General features: G+C 41.6%; 1 protein-coding gene across 1 annotated transcript; it reads left to right on the forward strand.

The window, feature by feature from the left end:
* The first annotated feature begins 2,537 nt into the window (after positions 1-2,537).
* pwn (calcium-binding EGF-like domain-containing protein pawn) lies at positions 2,538-19,809 on the forward strand. Its single transcript, XM_034322359.2, has 14 exons — positions 2,538-3,776; positions 11,639-11,948; positions 12,020-12,355; positions 14,361-15,466; positions 15,660-15,842; positions 15,959-16,148; positions 16,211-16,449; positions 17,040-17,167; positions 17,245-17,515; positions 17,591-17,807; positions 17,875-18,000; positions 18,083-18,290; positions 18,619-18,861; positions 18,942-19,809. Exons 1-14 carry the CDS (start codon positions 3,719-3,721, stop codon positions 19,047-19,049), a joined length of 3,723 nt encoding a protein of 1,240 aa, XP_034178250.2. The 5' UTR covers positions 2,538-3,718; the 3' UTR covers positions 19,050-19,809.
* Positions 19,810-19,985: the final 176 nt, after the last annotated feature.

A 19,985-nucleotide genomic window follows, 5' to 3' on the forward strand; every position in this document is an offset into this window, starting at 1 on the left:
AGCCCGTGGATTTGAACCACTGCGGCCGGGCACGTTTGACGGGGAGCCTTGTTGTGGCAGCCCAGAGCTGCCAACGTTGTTCCCGGCTGCGCCAGAATGCCTTCGGCCTCGCCAAACTAGACGGCAGACTGGTTTTTGCCCAATTTAGATCCCCCATTGTTCGACCCAGTCTGGAATGAAAATAGAGGATGCTCTCAGGCCGTATCCTGACCGCGCGTTGAATAGGAAAACACCGACGAAACGAGCTGGAGATCCTCCAGCTGCTGCTCCATTACTCTGACCAGTCGAATTTCTTCCCTTTTTGTTTAAACGAATGCTGTTCGTTTGAATCTATGATTTTTAGTGGAAGCGAGTGGACTCTATGTTAAGAGGAACAGTGTCCATTTAGAAGAAATGGATATGGACCCTCTCCATAAGTATTTCTCAAATGGATATTTATCTCAAGGCTCCATTTTAGGAATTCTGCACATAAGATTTGCTTTCCCCTTGAAAGAAATTGAAATTTTTGAAGTACCGACTGTCGAAGGTTTGATTATCGACGGAAGGGACCTGCCTTACCGGTCGCCGGTCGTTCAGCGAGCTACCTTTACCATAGCGGATCAAATGAATGCTTTTAGATTGCTACACTGTTTGCAGCTGAAGAATGTTGCATCACAGAAATCGTGTAGATCTTGCAACGTTCACCAAATAGGGTGGAAATGGTTCTACGGAACAATATAGCCTAACAATGCCAAGACCAAATAATTTTACATTCTATTATTCGATCCCGGATGAGGCTGAGTTACTGACCGACTAATTTCATGGATACTTGCCCAACAGGCTACCCGTTACACTGAAATGCAATTTTAATTCTCCGTGCGCTGCTCAACAGACGAGCCTGACCGAGCTTCGGAAACTTTGAGAATAGAAAATGCTGCGACCGCTTTACGTGAGGTCAATGGGTAAATAGAATCCTCTCGTTCGAAGCAGATCTGGAGAAGAATTCTAAACGAAACCCCGAAAAGCGAAACGTTCGATACGAGAAGCCCAGATATCAATGTACACGTGTACACAGGTTTAATTAGGATTGCTCGCGTTCTTTTGAAGGGAATTCGTTCGAATTCGATACGCAGTCTTTTTGCCGGAATGGTACGAAAGATTACGATGCAATTTCAGCAGCAAGCTGACATTCTGGAGACCAATGTTGCTTGACTGATCGAGAAGGCAGAGCCGCGCATTCCAGTCTGGTTTGACCATATGAAGAAAGAAGGAAGAAAGAGAATAAGAAAACGAAGGGTCGTTGCTGTATACACAGCGGAGAACATTACGTTGCGTTTGAAAGAACGATCGAGACGTTTCAGAGAAACTTCTTCGCGAATATTCACACCTGTTGAACTTTCGTGAGTTCGCAACTCTCTCGTTAAATTGCCATAATTGCGAGAAACGTACAGCAACAGATGATCTTTTTAAGCACGAATGTTTAAATACCATGAATTCTAAACACTTTCTTCGGGAGGATATTTATCGTTTCTATTTAATACCACGAGGAATGCGTACATTTTCAAACTTGTTCCTCGAGGTCATTAATGGAGCCTCGAAATCCCGCAAAAAAGGACCGCCTTGACCCGTTCCGTTGCTCCTTTTCTTCCACCCAGATCATTTATCTCCGGGGAACGTTTGTTCCTCGATTATCTTGACAGTGGTTTGTCCCTCGAAGGCTGCGTTCTTCAATCCCATCAACAGTTATCAGTAAATTTGCTTTACTTTTATTCCAGCTTCCTCGAAATTTATTTCATTCCGTTTCATAATTTTCCCTCGTTTACACCTGTGAAGATGCGCCTTTTGGTTCTTCTGCCCTACGAAAATTATCGGCCACGCCCTCGAAATTTATAACAATCATGTTTAATTAGGGGAGATACAGTATCCCCTTCGATTTTCTCGTCTAATGGACTGCCTATCTATTGCTGCTTGACCCTACGAGAATTCTAATTCCCGCTATAATAAAGGCTCGAAGTACCATTTCGGTCCCTACGAACCCTCGAGGGATACCGCAGTCATTCAGGACCTATTGATTTTTTCCATTTAACCGCCGCTTACTGAATCCCGTTATCTGCACGTGCACAGGCTTCCATAGCTCGTGCACCTTGCACAATTTACCCGCATCTGCAAGAGAAATCTAGGCTGTTGTTTTCCAATGATTTTCTTCCCTCGACGAAATCCCGCGTTTCCCTTTCGCCAGAGTAAAATCGCGGAAGGTAAAGGAAGAACAGGGTAGGAACAGGTGGAAAATGGACGCTTCGAGGAGGTCGGTGCACAGGTAGACACGCTTCGCTGAAGAAACTGCAGACGAAGAGAGAGGAAGAAAAGAAAAAGAAAGAGGGAGCTCGGAGTAAGAGATAAAGTTTGAGGTGACCAGAGTCCCGAAAGAATCGAAAGGTAGGTCGAGGTAAGGCTTGTGCGTAAAAAGTGAGCAAGAGGAAGGTGGTTCGCGATTAAGAGACAGATGAAAAGGTGAGAAAGAAACGGAGATAGAGAAATTCGAAAGGTGAGTGGGGAGGAGAAGAGTCCAGTGGACGATAGAGCTCGGGGCATGGTGGAAACGAGCTACCAAGACGTGACGTATACAGTGGTGAAGAGTAGTATAGTGCACCATGGTGTAGCATGGCATAGTTAAAGTGGGAGAAACCGTGTATGACCGTCCTCACCGTAAGCCAGTCCCGTGTGAACGACCGTCAAGCGAACCTCGAACGAAACTCGATCAAGCCTCCCGAGGCTCTTCCTTCTCCTCGATTCAACCTCCTTCGATTTTTCAACGAAATTCACCGAGATATTCGTTCGACCCACGGTACGAGTATCGCGAAACATCGATGGAGGACGAGTTTTATCACAGTCCAGTGATTCGAAAGTCGGATATAGCTGTCTACCGGTGGTAATTTTGTGTCAACTCGATAACACACTTCCAAAAGGATCGGTGAAGTTAAACGCGCGTCGATAGTGTATCGAATAGAAGCAGTGTAGTTCTGTGAGGAAAGGTGTATGCCATGTAGAAACCAAGAAGAAATATCCTGTTAATAATTGGAGGAATTAAAACCGTGTAAAACTGGTCTTCCAGTTTGTAAAATAAGTGAAACGTCTCTCTAATTAGGACACCAGCAGCTGCGAGTGACATCAACCCGCATAAGCGAGACGCGACGTGGAAACGTTTGGTGAGCTTAACGAGTGGAAAGCTGAAAAAGCGCGAGAAAGTTTGGGGGAAAAAAGGTGGAAAATCGAGGAATAGATCGCGAGAAAGGTGGAAAAGAAGGTGAGACGTACTACATCGTACGAAAAAGCTGACTCGTTCTTGTTCACGAACGCAAGAACACACCGGACCTAGCTGCGGCCAAGTAGGTCAACCGGCGTGCGCGAGAGTGCGAGACCGAATAAAAGAGAGGAAGAAGGGAAAGAAAAAAAGAAAGAAAAGTATCGACGGGAGAAGGATTGAACGAAGAAAGGAAGGAAAGAATGGCGAGACGAGGGCATTCGAGTTTCCACGATGCTCGACGTTTTTACTCGGCATAGGTTCGCGATCCAAAATGGCGGCGATCGGCTGGTATCGTGGCACGATTTACAACGATAAAGACTGGTCCAACCACCGTCGGTGTTGCTAAAGAACTTCTCTCCAGTGTCCTTGACAATTAGCCTGACCTTGATCGGAAGGTGCAACCACCGTTCGACCGCAACGCTCAAGGATACCAGGATGCCAGGACTCGCGGGGTCGAAGGTCCTCGTGACCTTGTCGCTGCTGATTCTTTCAGGTAAGTGGATGCCGACTCAAGGTTACGCTTATGCTTAGTGCAAATACACAGGGTTTCCATTTCTGCGGAAACTTTGACGTACGGGTAGATTCATTTTTAAAACGCTTATGGAATTAACGCGTGAACCTGTTTGATGGGACTTTATTAAAGAAGCCACGTGCGGTCGAGTTTTAAACCGGTACCTTGACCTCTGTCGAAAATCTCCTGATGTCCGAGAGACAAGATAGTGAACCAAAAGTGTCCATCGAGTTACAATAGGGCCGTTTTTACGACATGCTACTCAAACCGAGACTTATCTACTGAAAATCGGGAAATTTGTAAACGTTATATCTTGAAAACTAATTAAAATCGAGTGTGTACACTAAAGCTTAATGAATTCATCTTGAGAAGCACTATTACATGAACTGATAAAATATATATGGTTCCATTTAAAAAACAAAACTTGACCATTATATCTCTCAAACTAATAATGCAAAAGATTTTTCACTTCGGCCAAAACATAGGCACCCTTTTAACGTGCAATTCCCATATCAACAATCTTTTGTACCATTGATAGTTACGGAATAACGGAATTATAACACTTAAGCTGGGACACCCTGTATACGTCGTCGAAAAGCGATACTTATTTATCAATGAACACTGTAATAAGTATCCTCAGGAATGCTTGCATCCCTAACACACAGCCAGAGGGTGCTTTCACGGGAATAATCATACAGATCGAGCAATCGACTGGTAATTGCAGCGGAAACTGATAACAGTCGATGATTTACCATGTTCCGCGATGTAGATAGGTAAGTAGGTATACATCCGGCTCTACCAAAGAATATCAACAATTTACTATAAGATTCCACCATAAAGTTGTGGCTAGAATTCAAGGAACTCGGTGGAAAAAAAGAAGGGTTCGTCGACCTGTGGAGAGTTATCTCGAGTATAAATATTCAAAAGTCGAGTAAAGCTGACGGTAATTAATTTCTCTCCTCGTAATGGAGTATCAGGCTCTCCATTGAACACGCATAGCGTTAACAAAGCTCGAGTAATTAAAAAATGAATACATTGGGACGTTGTTTGAAAGAAACATGCGTCACAGTCGCGTTTCAAAAGCAACAGAGGAGAAAGCTGCAAACATGACGCGCATTCGTGTCCTGGCACGTACCTGTTACTCAGAGATTTTCACATCCCAGAGTAAAAGGTTCGTTCGAAAGCGCTAAGAAACATTTACGCGTTCACAGTTTGCCGAGGAGAGCTGAAATTCTCATAAAAATTACAAAATTCTTGAAAAGGGAATCGAGAAACTCGTCGTTCGATAACAAATACGTGGACGCAAACGGTTCGTTGACCTATGCAAATTGGACAGTTTTTCAGAACTTAGGTGCGGCTTAATCGCCAAGGTCCTCGGGTCATCGACCAGATTCCACGCGCGATTAAACGAAATGAAAAATTATTTTTACGAGCTCTCTTCTTCCAACTTGCAACTTCAACTGGTTTACGCAACCAGAAGAATTTACATGAGACGTTTAACGTCATCGTTAACGTGGACGAGCCACTGCTACAAAGAAACGTATCCGGCATGGGGTTTCGTCACTCGACTTTCGCCCAGACGCGTTTGCCGTGAAAGTGTCACGAAATCGCGTCAGAACGGAAAGTCCATTGGTTCACCGTTCAACATTTCGTCTGCTGGATGAAGAAGACAAATTTTCATGAAAATCCTCCTCGAAAGGACAAGTGGACGATTGCCCAAGATAATGGTTAAATTGAAAGAGGATCTGAAGAGATAGTCGAACGTGGGTCGTGTACGCTCCACGTGGCAGGGTGCGTGTTAACGAGTCCCGGGGAACACGTGTCGAAGGTCGCCCCGACACCTGTCGAACCCCGAGGATGGGGCTACCAAATGTCGTGTTCGCCAGCGAAAAGAATAAATATTGGGCTGGAATGGTGTACCGTTAACTCTGCCGTTACCGCCTCGAGTTACCGTCGCATAGCTCGGTCTACGGTCTTTCACGGACAAACCCCCTTCGACGTTTCTTTCTTCTTGCTTTCAAGTCGTGCCAGACGTTGTTAGAATTGCGTCACGGGTTCGAACGACCCAATTTGCGGCGTCAGACAATCTACAGGGTGTTTTGGTGGACTACGTTCGGTCTACATCAGTGGTGGCCAAAAATTTCCAAATATTATTTATCGACTGTCTGACGTGCCAAGTAGTTTTTTTAATATATTTATTTAAATAACTAGTCAGCAATTATGTTAGCTATTAGAAAAAAAATTGAATCTATAAATTCGTGCCAACGTAAAGACGTGCCATCTTTAGGTTTGCCACCACGAGTCTACATAAGTAACGGGGGTGATCCTAAATTCGCGTGTATCTTCATTCATTATCTCGAGCAATTGTTAACAGCGTGTAATGGCCGTGTTTCCGAATGGTCTCACCAAAATTGAGAACTCAGGTTCGGTATATAACCTAAATTGACTACAAGAAACCGATTGAAGTTGGTTTCAGAGCTGGATGTCTTACCGTTTTCGAGATATCGTGGTAAGGTTTGGTTATGTTAGGTTAGGTTCTGTGTATGCGCAGTACCGAATAGCGCATGCTCAGTATCAAATGGCGCATGCGCAGTATCAAATAGCGCATACACAGTCCCAAAATTGTACAAAAATTTCTTACCACGATATCTAAAAAATGGTGAGACATCCAGCTCTGAAACCAATTTTAATCGGTTTCTGGTAGTCAATTTAGGTTATATACCGAACCTGAGTTCTCAATTTTGGTGGAGCAATTCGGAAACTTATCCCTCGTAATCAATGACAAAACGTAGATAATCGAAGAGACAAAAGAGGGTGGAATGACGGGCATTAAAGGCAATTGGGAACAAGAATGAAAATTAATGGACGAGGAAACGCGGTCGTTAATCCCTGTACACGCGAGATTCCATTAATGTGATTCAGTGGTCGGTAAATATCATCGTTACATAGATATCTCGTCAGGCAATCGAAGGTATCTAGAACCGGTAATATTTTTTACGGACGTTTTCCGCACAACACAGAAACTATGTTACCTCGTTACCTCGTGAGCCGCACGTCGTGTTTACCATGAACTTCACGCGAGCTCTTGCATTTTCTCAAAGTTATTCGTCCGTGTCACGACAGCCTATTATCTCTACATCTAGTATGCCCAATAGTAAAAACTAATTACTCCATAGAGTCGGTGAAATTTTCGGCGAATTCAACGGGGCGGTCAAAACGGTGAGGCCGTTAAATTAGCATTGCTAATTATTCCGGGCAATGACTTATCCGGATGAGGCAGACGCAGAAGAGCCTTGGACCTGTTGAAGGATTCAGGACACCGCGAACCTGACCAACAGACTGCATTCCCCGTTCGCTGCGACAGAATCAACGATGCAATTCACCTACATTCTCACGGGATCCCATGCTCTCACGTTAGGAAGGTTATGGTGTTCGCCAACACCGTTATCCGTTCGCGGCATGCAAGCCGCGTTTATAATTATTATTTACACGACGCCTCGATCCAAATAGGAAACGAAAGTCTTGTTAACAAGTTAGGAAATTGATTCGTCGATCTTATCTGCGGGATAGATCATAGATCGCAAAGGGGTCGTTACGCGCGATCCCAAGATCGCGAACGATTAATTAACTCCTGATCTTTATAATTTAATAAAATTATAGGTATCGAAATTTTAATTTGTATATCGTTAATCAAAGCTTCCGAGTGCGCTCGAGATATCAAATGCTTTTTAATTTACCCAGATTCTCACGCTGTTTCGTAGCATCTTCGCTCTCCCCGCGTAATGTATACCTCGGAAACTAAGTTAGCTGCCTTACTGTAACCTCGGCTACAACGAACACCGTAATCTCGTCGACGGTAATACGTAGTGAACCAACAATGGCTCTACCGTTTCCACTTGGGAAAAAGAACAAAAATGAACCGAGACACACGTATGTAACTGTAGTTCCGAGTCGGACGATCTTAATCCTTGTACGAACTGATCATATAATGTGTTTTCAGAAATTACATAGGGTTGTTGGTGAATGACAACCGTGTCTTTACAGGCACAGGGAGATTAAGAAACTGTGTTCTCACGTTTGATTTTCTTAACACTAAAACTACCTTTGAGGCACATTTATTTTTCAGTTGAAAATAATGTAGAAAATTAAACAGATAAAGGATAAAAAATAATTTAATATATACATCTATTCTTTATTTCGATAATAGCCAACATACATTTCAACAAAAATACGTCGATGAAATTTATGAATTAAAATAAGAAACTTGAAACTAATCATTTTCAATGGTTTGGTAGTTTTAGTATTAAGTAAGTGTTCGAGTCTCAGTTGAAAATCAAATAGATAAAGAATTAAACATAATTTAATATACAGGGTGAAGCATTTAAACAGGTCTTCTGACTAACTCGATTGCTATTGATAGAAAAAAAATGGGTCAGACGAAACTTGCTTGGTGTAGAGAATGGCACAATTCTATGTTAATAGTTTTTTTTGTAGGTGGACGTATTCTACAATCATATTCTACACTCCCAAAATAATTTGGGCACCTTGAAACGCCCTATTAGACAGTACATAGAAAAGTGTATCATTTTAATTTAAAAAACGTCGTTGAGTTTTATATGTCTTCTACATGTCCACCTACTAAAACTCTATTAAGGTAGAATTGTGCCATCCTCAAAATCAAGCAAGTTTCATCTGATCCACTTTTTCTGTATTACCAATAGCAATTGAGTTATTCAGGTGGCCTGTTTTAGATGCCTCACCCTCTCGATAATAGCCAACATACATTTCAACAAAATACCTTGATAAAATTTATAAATTGAAATAAAAAACTCGAAGTCAGTCATTTTGTCCGGTTTGGCAGTTTTAATATTAAGTGTTCGAGTTTGTTGAAAATAATGTAGAAAATTAAATAGAAAAAGAATGAAACATAATTTTAATATATACATCCATTCTTTATCTCGATAACAGCCAACATACATTTCAATAAAATACCTCGATAAAATGTACAAATTAAAATAAGAAACTCGAAGCCAGTCATTTTGTCTGATTTGGCAGTTTTAATATTAAGTGTTCGAGTTTGTTGAAAATAATGTAGAAAATTAAATAGAAAAAGGATGAAACATAATTTTAATATATACATCCATTCTTTATCTCGATAACAGCCAAAATACATTTCAATAAAATACCTCGATAAAATGTACAAATTAAAATAAGAAACTCGAAGCCAGTCATTTTGTCCGGTTTGGCAGTTTTAATATTAAGTGTTCGAGTTTGTTGAAAATAATGTAGAAAATTAAATAGAAAAAGGATGAAACATAATTTTAATATATACATCCATTCTTTATCTCGATAACAGCCAAAATACATTTCAATAAAATACCTCGATAAAATGTACAAATTAAAATAAGAAACTCGAAGCCAGTCATTTTGTCCGGTTTGGCAGTTTTAATATTAAGTGTTCGAGTTTGTTGAAAATAATGTAGAAAATTAAATAGAAAAAGGATGAAACATAATTTTAATATATACATCCATTCTTTATCTCGATAATAGCCAACATAAATTTCGATTAACATAAACCTCGATAAAATGTACAAAATAAAATAAGAAACTTGAAGCCAGTCATTTTGACTGGTTTGGTAGTTCTAGTGTTAAGTGTTCGAGTCTCATCAACAGCATCTCTTCAGCCTAATCTCCATAAAGGTGTTCCTCTAGCGTATCAAGGAGAATCAGAGAACATCGAGAGCATGATGTTCGACGAGTAGAACGAACCAGCGGTCAGCTTAATTGCGGTTGCGAACGAACAACTGTTTGAAAATTCGTGTCGCTACGAACGTTCCTTAACGAGCAATTACCATCAGCTTCGCGCTATTAAAATCACTTGATCTCGCAAGTACTTCGTCATCTCCGCCGCAGAGTAATCAGACTTATCGATTCATCTCTTTGAAATGCAAGTAGAAACGTGCTCCGTTTGTTAGAAAATATTAATCTCCGATTTATCGACGAAAGAATCATTCATTTTTCTAAATCATGTTCTTTAACTAAACGAACGTGCTCCGTTAGACTGGTGCTCTCATTATCCCGTTAACAGCAGGAACTGTCTCGAGGCGGAGCATTCCACAAAACAGTCGGTCAAAGACGGTGAAAGGTTTGAAAAAGAAGGAAAAAGTCCGCAGGAAAACGATACTATAATATGCACACTTTCTACGAGACAAAGCTGAAGAGCCAACCTGTCGTTTGCGGCTTGCTGCTTTCGATGGAAACGTGTGGCCGTGCACGGCACTCCGTGTTCAATTTCGATCGGAGCGATTAATTATGTCGGTTAGTATTCCAGATCTCCAGGCGATATTTAGAACGGCCAGGATCGTTATTATCGTCCCGCGATCATCTCGACAGACTACATAGGAAATTTTAGTTTCACTTAAATTGCTTTGCGCGTCGTTGAATCGCTGCATGGAAATCTTCCATTGTTTCTGTCCCCGGCTTGCCATGGAATTTCAATGCGTTTGCATCGAATGCGATGGCGAGCTGGCTGGTATAGTCATGTGTGACAATGAGAGAAACATGTTGTTTCAGGGGGTATTTTCATTTAGAATGGTCACTTTTAGGTGATTTTTGAAATTAAAGAATCCATCTTGTACATATTGGTGTACACAGTGCCGGCTTTGGGAGGGGGCGCCGCAGCCCGGTGTCCCTTAGTAAAGCTGCTATGTAGTTTAATAATTTTTACAATCTAACTACAGATTCATCGTTTCATGTTATGACCTTGTCTTTCTTTCTTAAAAATTTTAAGCCCCTGAATGGGCGCCACGATAATCTTGCCCAGGGCGCCAATATTGCTAAAACCGGCACTGGGTGTACAGTACAAACAAACTCCTTTTCATTATAAGAAAAGTAAATATGATGCTTTTCTGATTGAAAAATGAGGTGGTTAACCTTTTGAAACATGGCGGAGCTAAAAATGTCCCACCTTTTTGATTCCAAAATATGCATGGTGGGATGCTTTTTATAACAATTTGAAAAATTAAAATTAATTGACACAGAGGTTTATATTGAAACCTATCTATTTCAACAGTTCACTGTACGCCAATGTATTTTAATCAATACCATTCATAGCATGGTGGGGCTGTTTATATCCCACCCATTAATTAATTTTTTATTAATTTCATGTAATTTTATTTCTCCATTAATTCAAATCAACTTAATTTGTTAAATTTTATAAGAATAAAATGTCCGTGCAACATGGGTCTTTTCATTGCCTAAAATTCGGTGTCTCAAAGAGTTGACGGGTTATGATCCTCGAGGAAATCGTAAACCGTTCGATTGTGTAATAGAACGTAATCCACGGGACGTAACATTAAGACACTGCTGATTGGGATCCCGTAATTGATTCCAGACAAAAACTACCGCTCGAATATCGCCGATGTCGATGAACCTTTTTTTCCTCCCTCCCCGCAGAAAGCGGAAGGTGCGCGACAGGAGGAATGTCGAGGGAATGAAAGAAGGAGGAGGAAAGAGATAGTAGTAATTTCATACTCGTCACGTCCACGGTTGGTCAAACCACTCGATACCGGCCTCGAGAATGTCAACCGTTCGAGTACCGTTTCCCTTACCGATCGGCCATGGATCTTTGCGATTTTTTGCCACTCCACGAACCCTTCTACCATGGCTATCGACAGGTTTCTTAAGGCTTCGACCGGGTGATTTAAGTTAAATGCTCGATCGATCGAACGTTCGAGGAAACGTGGAATTACTTTTACAAAGAATCCACGATTCATTGTTTTCGAAAATGCAAAATCACTTCTGGTATATCTTTCGTGACATGTAATCGATTCAATTTTGTACAGGTGTTTCGGCTATCCAAAATGATCGAACATCTTCCCGGTCCTCTAAAGAAGACATCATCCTCAGCTCGTATACAGGGCCTGAGAGAACGTCCAGCGTGTTTCATCGCGATGCATCGCCAACTTTCCAAAGAACCGTTCCAGCATTTCAACTGGAAAGCTCGAAAAGCGTCAATAACTATGACAAAGAAGAGATCAGGTTCGAAGACAGGAATACCAGGCACGAGGAATCTATCGACGAGCTAACGTCGTCGAAACACGTCGATCATATAGACGGGAACAACATCGAAGTGAAACCGGGGGAATATTATCAGTAAGTCTTTCAAAACAATTTTGTCGATCTACGATTTATATCCGCTATAATTCTTCTCTTTTTTTCAATAGTATAACACCCACAACGAGCGAATCCATGTCGGGGGAAGGACAAGGGGCTCCGCAGGGACCAAAACTCTTGTCGGAGCCCCACCAACTAGCTGGAGTGTCAAACCAACAGGCACACTACTTGCAAGCAATAGATCAACAAAGACGGGCACGCCAAGAGATCCCCAGGATCTATAGCGAACACGCTCCACCGCCTATCCTGCAGACCGCTTCTCCAGGAAACCGACAGGCGAATCCTGATATACAGGACATCATCACGGGTATCGTGAAATTGTTGAACGGAAACGTGAATGTCGCTGCCAACACGGTCAGACCCTTGAGGCCGATTCAAGCCACCAGGTAATCAGGTTGATTATTACCTTTCTAAGCAACTGTGGGATTGGAAGGTTTTGCAAAAACAAGCTAATGGCCTTAAAAACTAAACTAGTCTAAATTGTTCTAAAAATATCCACTCGCTATTCTGTTCTACACAAATCTACACCGTTCTACGCCAGACCACTCTGTTCCGCCCTTCTTGACTCTCAAAATCACTCTGCCCGCTTCTTCCTCCATGAGCACCCTTGTCACCAGGTTATTGTCGAAGTGACCCTAGTGGGGTTCATAACCCGCTCTACCGTTCCCAAACTTTTGCTTATAGCGACGGTGTTCAATGGCGCTTATTGCACCAAAAAATAAATCTACCCCCCAGCAGCCACCACCCTCTAAGCGGGCCGGGTTTGGAAGGTTTTGCAAAAACAAGCTGACGTGTAAATGTATTTTTAATGGCCTAAGAAACTAAACTAGTCTAAATGTTCTAAAAATATCCACTCGCTATTCCTCGCTGTTCTGTTCTACACAAATCTACACCGTTCTACGCCAGACCACTCTGTTCCGCCCTTCTTGACTCTCAAAATCACTCTGCCCGCTTTTTCCTCCATGAGCACCCTTGTCACCAGGTTATTGTCGAAGTGACCCTAGTGGGGTTCATAACCCGCTCTACCATTCCCAAACTTTTGCTTATAGCGACGGTGTTCAATGGCGCTTATTGCACCAAAAAATAAATCTATCCCCCAGCAGCCACCACCCTCCAAGCGGGCCGGGTTTGGATAAATTGTCGACCTATTGGGTTTGCCAATCATCGTTTCCGGGCACCTAACCCAACACTTAACTCATTGCCGGCGTAAGGAATGTTGATATTAGGACGAAAAAGTTAACCTGAGTAGGTTAACAACTTCACCTACCAGTCACTCATTTCCATATTCCCTCTCTCATTCACACCTCAATGCCTAAACTATAAATTTAAAACCTAACTACGGCAACGCCTGGTACAGTTCTACAAACCGTCACCAGCCGCCTGCGAACCATCTATGTCCTGAGTGGCTCGGTCATAAAATCGTCCACGTATACCGCAGACAAAGAGGAGATATAACAAGAGGCGACACTCCGGGCGGCACCTTTAATGTCGACGATTCGCTGTCCCTTTAAATGGGTTGTATCAACGAGCGGGAAGTTTGAATGAATTGGATGTAATACTGTCTTTTCATAACAACCTTTTATAACTAGAAACCTTTTTGCATCGTCAATTTTTCTGTATACTATTAATCGAAGTATTTACATTAATTTTACATAATTGAAGGTGTCAAATTTCAGTTCAAGGTGGGGGTGGGGGTGGGGGTGGGTGGTATCATATTTCTGCTGAGGGTGTCAAATTTCTGCTGAGTCAGCAAAAAAAATGCTGACACAAGTGAATTAGAACCGGCCTAGTATCACTACTGTGGGAAAGTAAGAAATATAATAAAATTATAATATTAGAAAATATATTTGAACATAAATTACACAATTATACAAGAGGATGAGGGAAGGTTTCGGATAATATATTTGAAGTCTTCTATCTTTTTAACGCAAGTTTTAAAATCCCTATTACTATATTTAAGTGTATAATAAATTTTTAATCTAATAAATAACTTTAATAAATATTGAATAGGAAAATTGTTACAACGATGAATAAAACCATAAATAATACATATTTTTACCTACATGGGTGCGAAGTAAAATAGAATTCCTGGTTTATGCCATAAACTCTTGCTTTTTGGAGCATTCTGACAAAGAAGTTTCCACAAAATAGGATATCTCCGTAAATCCACAGTACAAACTGGCCGGGCATTCACGACTGTTCACGGCCGAAAACGAAGATTGCCGAATGGACCTTTAAATGGGTTGTATCACTTTGTCTCCCTCTACAAGTGGTTTCTCTCTCAGAGTGTCGGCTCTTATTATACCTACTCTTTGCCGCGGGTATTAGGCTCTAACCGTCGCACCCCACATAACTATGGTTCATTACCAAACACGTAATTATCTGTTTCAGGATTAACAACAGAGGTCCGCCGAGAATATCCGACGTCCCTCCATTACCACCTGATTTCGATACACCTGGAATGAATCCTCCCCCTCCGCCGGATCATCCTTATCCCTTCGAAAAACCACCAGCCCCGGACAGACCCCTGGTGAACCAACTACCCCCCGAGAGGCCAATCAGACCCTTCGTGAACGGCGTTCCACTGCCAGAACAAATCGTTCCGCAAGGAAATCGTCCATGGACTTGGAATCGTCCTGGTTCGAACAGGCGACCAATTCCTCCGTACAAACCGCTGCCACCGTCCTCGGAGTCCGCTTTCAATCGGGAGAAAGAACAGGAGGACAAAAACACGAAACCTGACGCAACGTCGACAGAAGAATCCTCGACGAAAAAAGAAGATCAAAGCGAAACTACCACGAACGCTTTGGAGAACACGACCAAGTATCACCAGGAGGGTGACAATCAAAAGGTCAGGTACGATTCGAAGACCACGGTGAAACCAGCTACAGAGAGTATTACGAAAAATCCTGAATCTGGAAATTCCATGAAGAAGGATAACAAACATCAGTCTCCGTCTAAAGAGAACAAAGTGAATAATCATAACGCATCGACCCCTCCAACGGAATCCAACAACGTTAATAAGATAAATAACATGAAACAGGAAGATTCGGCAAAACCTGTGATACCGTTGGAAGGTTCGGTGAAACCAACGAAGTCCACGAAAATCAACGACACACAGAAACCCAATTCCAGCGTGAACAACGAAAAATCTATCGACAAGCCGAGCGTGTCCAAGACCCCGATAAAATCCTATTCCACGTCCACGCTGAATATCGAGACCAGCTCGTCGGTCCATGTAATCGAGCCTACGACCACAAAAACGGTCGTTCAATCGACCACAATCCCCGTGAATAATAGTGCAAGTTATACGCCAATTGCGCCTAGTATAGTGGCTTTAGAACCGAGCAAATCGTCCGATTTTGAAAGTACCATTACCACATCGAGTGTACCAACACCGACGGACAGTTTACCATCGACATTCACGAAAGGCTCGTCAATAGCGGACAAAAGTATAATCCATACTCCTGCTTCCAATACGTTCACAAAGAATTCAGGTAATAGAATACACGTATTTTTTTTTTATTCGATAAAACAAAGAACTTTTCAAATACAATCGTAGGGGTAGGCTGTGTATAGATATAAAAAGGGAAATAAAATTACAGCCAAAGGGAAATAAGCTAACGGTCGGTAAAGGGTTAATTAATTCCCTTTGCACGGCTTATCATGCTCAATTAATTTCCTTTGTAGCTGCTACGGATCGCTATGCTTACCGACCCCGACCTGGGATAGTCCTTGACGACACCTTGGATTACACGGGCAGCCAAGGATTGGCTACTCAACGACCTTACGCACCACCGAGACATCCACCTCTCGGTGATATTTTTGATGTCACGGTCTCGGCTATTCAAGGACCAGGTGGCGCAAGTTCTGGTATACATTCATGCGTTTAATCCTTTCCCTTTGTACCACGTATACGAACTTGTTCATTGTTGACCACCTTGTGAATTAGTATGAAAATCCTGGGGTACTTTTCTTTGTTTTATTAGGGGAAGGTGTAAGGGTGCCGGTAAACGCGGACGTAATTCTCACGTCGGCGGTCGAGGGTCAAGGATTTGTCAGCATCGACGGGAAAAGAACGTACTTGAACCTATTCGAGAACACAGATCGAACATCGACGCACGTGCAACCGCAGCCTCAGCCGACCAGAACCCAATCCCCCGCCGTCGTCGGCACTGGGTTCGTATCCTTAACCCTTTCGTTAACGATGCTATTCGAGGGATGACATTTTCTTTCTACAGATTTGCTGTGCCGCAACCGGACCCACCTACGGTGACTCCGAGGCCCAGCGGACCGATTCGAAGGCCAACGTTCCACAGGAGGCCCACCCAACCACCGGTCAGGATAGACACCTGCATCGTGGGTGACACGAGTACTTGCGACATCAGTCAACACGAAGCGTGTGCCACCGTTCAAGGGGTGTCTGCTTGTCACTGTAAACCAGGATACGCGAGGCTACAGCACTCCTTGCCGTGTAAAAGTTCGTACAAACTTGTTCGAGAGCCAAATCGAGAGAACCTAGATTAACACGTTGAATGCCGTTTCACCCATATTTGAGTGACGCTTGAATCGCCAAAGAAAGCCATTATCTATATTATTAGGGATTTGGTTACTTATCTAATTAGAAATATTTTTGCTAGGTATTTGAAATAACAAAATATTTGGAAAATAATAAATAAAATTTTTAAAAATATAAATGTTATATTTGGTTACTTATCTAATTAGAAATATTTTTGCTAGGTATTTGAAATAACAAAATATTCGGAAACTAATAAATAAAATTTTTAAAAATATAAATGTTATATTTGGTTACTTATCTAATTAGAAATATTTTTGCTAGGTATTTGAAATAACAAAATATTCGGAAAATAATAAATAAAATTTTTTAAAAATATAAATGTTATATTTGGTACTTATCTAATTAGAAATATTTTTGCTAGGTATTTGAAATAACAAAATATTCGGAAAATAATAAATAAAATTTTTAAAATATATAAATGTTATCTAATGAAATTTTCAATAGCGTTTGCCTGGCAGTCAACGTGTTAAACAGATGATTTCTGTTGTTAGAAATCATCAGTATCGTGGTGTCGATGAGGGTGGACAAAATCTACGACAGGAAAGTCGTGTGGGATCGAGGATTCACAGACAAAGATTCCGAACCCTATCAAACTTTGGCTTACGAAGCTAATCGAGCTGTGAGTGAAATTAACGCTACGATTTGCAATCAAAAAATTTTATAGAATATTTGAAATAAATGTTTGAAATGTCCCAGATCGAATCCGCCATGTCGATGACACCGTTTTCGGACGAATACATGGGGTCCTTGATCAACGGTGTGTATCAAGGGGATATAAGCCAAGGCCAAGGGGGTGTCTTTGTAAACGCAACCCTGAAGCTCACATATGAACCGAGAACAATAAGACCAAGTTTAGCAGGGGAGTTGCAGAGACATCTGCTCGGGGTTATTCATAGAAGGAGCAATAATATAGGGAACAGCGCTCTATACGTTGATAGTCCTGCTGGATCTATATCGAATTTACAAGGTCAGCATAAAAGACTACACGAGTCATACGTTCACTTTTTTACAATAAAATAACGATTTATATTACTTTTTGCAGACTTGGACGAGTGTGCTTCGTCAGAACTGAACGACTGCCATTCTTCGGCAATTTGCATCAACAATTGGGGTGGATTTACTTGCACTTGCAATCCAGGATTAAAGGATCCTCACAAGGATGATCCTAACGAATCTGGTAGGACTTGTATCTCCTGTCCTTCGACCTATTGCAACAATCGAGGCTCTTGTTCTTACCAAGGCGATCATATGCAGTGCTCGTAAGTAAATTAAACTTTTCAGTAAGAACAAACAAGTTTTGTCTGCTTACAATTATTTATTCTATAGGTGCACTGGTAATTATTATGGTGCTCAATGCGAAGTCGATGGAGAGGTCCTGGGCGTAGCGATAGGGGCGTCCGTAGCAGCTTTAATCATTATAGTCCTGACATTAGTATGCCTGGTCATGTGGAGGTAATACTTTGGATAAAATTTTTTAGAAGATTTTCTTTTGTGTAGCAAAGTAACAAAATGTTGTTTTCTATGTGTGTCACAGTCGACGATGGTCTCGCGAACAAAAATCGGTCGGCTCACCGGTGTACGGTTACATCCAGGGTGGCATCCCTGGGACGCTTCCAGGAACTCTGGCGAGGGTTGGTTCTGTGGGCACCCTCGCTTCCGTGAAACAAGGACCACCGACCAACTTGCCGCCGTACATGTGGGCACATTTTGGCGACCATATGGCAACTGCTAACGTATACGCCGTAAGTTATAGGGTTGTATTTCGAAGGACGAGGGTTGAATTTATGTTTTTCCAATTCGGGGGTACTTTAATCCTTCGAGTGCTATGGATGCATATATGCATTCAACGAAAGCTATTTGTGTGGACTATGGCGTATAGGAATTACAATTATAACTTAGTTGCACCCTGCGTATTCAATCAACATAGTAGCAAAAAGAGTATTCCCTCCCCAACGATTGCAACCGCTATGTGCGTGCCGTCCGCGCGAACTGCTTCCGCTGGGAGTATTCATCACTCAAAGGGTTAAAACTGAAGGTATATATTTATTATTCTTTTTTTTTTAATTTTAGACGGAACCCATGGGACCAACGCGGCCAAGTTCTGCCGTGTTCGGATATCCACCACTGAACGTCCATGGAACGTTACCACCAGTACCTCTGCCAAGACTCCAAGCTCCGCCAAGACCGCGACAAAGACACCAACCCGATCCCGATAGCTCGGATTCCGAGCCACAGGACAAGGACAGGGCCGATCTGATCCCCCAACACAGCGGTTTTCATGTTCCCAGGCCACGATCTAGATCATCTCTAGCCGTAAGCATCGGTTATTCAATTTTATAAACGTTACCATCCATTTCAGCGCGGTTTCGTGCTCAATGGTACTTCTATTTCAGAATCAAAGCGGAATTTACAATGACGTGGAGTACGACCAAGGTGATGTGCACCATTTATCGAAAAACAATATCCCGATGTCCACTTACAGGCCGTACTATCGAACGTGAGACACGTGAAAAAAAAAAACCTAGCTGTACTATTTAAAAGGACAGAATTATTAAGAGAAAAGTCGAGGAGGGAATAAATTCGAATTGAAGCTGTGAATTCTGTCAATTGTCCAAATAATTGAAAACGAACTGTAAACTTAGATTATGGACACGTGGTATTAACAAGAAAGAAAACAAATAAAATTAATGCACCTATGTATGTATGTTTTACAAAGATGTTATTTTACCTGTTTATAGATATTCAAGTCGACGTAAGGTATCAGCATTGCTAATTCTAGTTACTTATTTGTTATACTATATGAATATTTATTACCCTAACGTTACCCTCGATATAACATCTTGCAAAAAGAAAAATCATACCAAGGCTGTTTTATACGAACCTAGTGAAACGAAGGGTGCATACTGAACGACTAGTATTGAAGCAATTGCTACTTTTAATTACTTTAATTTAGCCTATTATCGTCGATAATTATTTATATTTTATAGTTTAGTGATAAGTATACGTGAAAATTTGTTAGTTTGCAGCTTGTGAATTATCTTGGGACCACCATTTTTCAGATACTTATCACTAAACCGATAAACGATAACGCATGTAATATCATTACGCAATCTAAGAAAGATACGTATTAATAACCAAGGATCCGTAGTTCTCTTTGGAAACAAAGCGTGTACAAGGATCAAAAAGCAATATAAAATAAGAGTAAGAATAATACTCGTTGATGAGTGTGTGAGTTACGTTCTGGGGTGTCGAATACCATAATTCATTTATGTAACTCTTCTGTAATTATACATTATATATTTTTGCAAATTGAATACAATATACATTTGAAAATCCATGCGCGTCGTCGCTTTCTCCTTGAAAATTCTCCGATGCCCTAAAGGTACAATATCTCAACAGTGTTCTAACCGGATCATCGAACGTACGCCGGAAAATAC

This window comes from Osmia lignaria, chromosome 4, assembly GCF_051020975.1.
Source record: "Osmia lignaria lignaria isolate PbOS001 chromosome 4, iyOsmLign1, whole genome shotgun sequence".
NCBI classification, from domain to species: domain Eukaryota; kingdom Metazoa; phylum Arthropoda; class Insecta; order Hymenoptera; family Megachilidae; genus Osmia; species Osmia lignaria.

What these genes read in the sequence shown, in the direction of transcription:
- pwn (XM_034322359.2), top strand. Translation starts at nt 3,719, where the DNA reads ATGCCAGGACTCGCGGGGTCGAAGGTCCTCGTGACCTTGTCGCTGCTG. An exon ending in TACGTTCACAAAGAATTCAG is followed by an intron (nt 15,467 to 15,659) that starts GTAATAGAATAC and finishes TTTCCTTTGTAG; the next exon opens with CTGCTACGGATCGCTATGCT. An exon ending in GTATGCCTGGTCATGTGGAG is followed by an intron (nt 18,001 to 18,082) that starts GTAATACTTTGG and finishes TGTGTGTCACAG; the next exon opens with TCGACGATGGTCTCGCGAAC.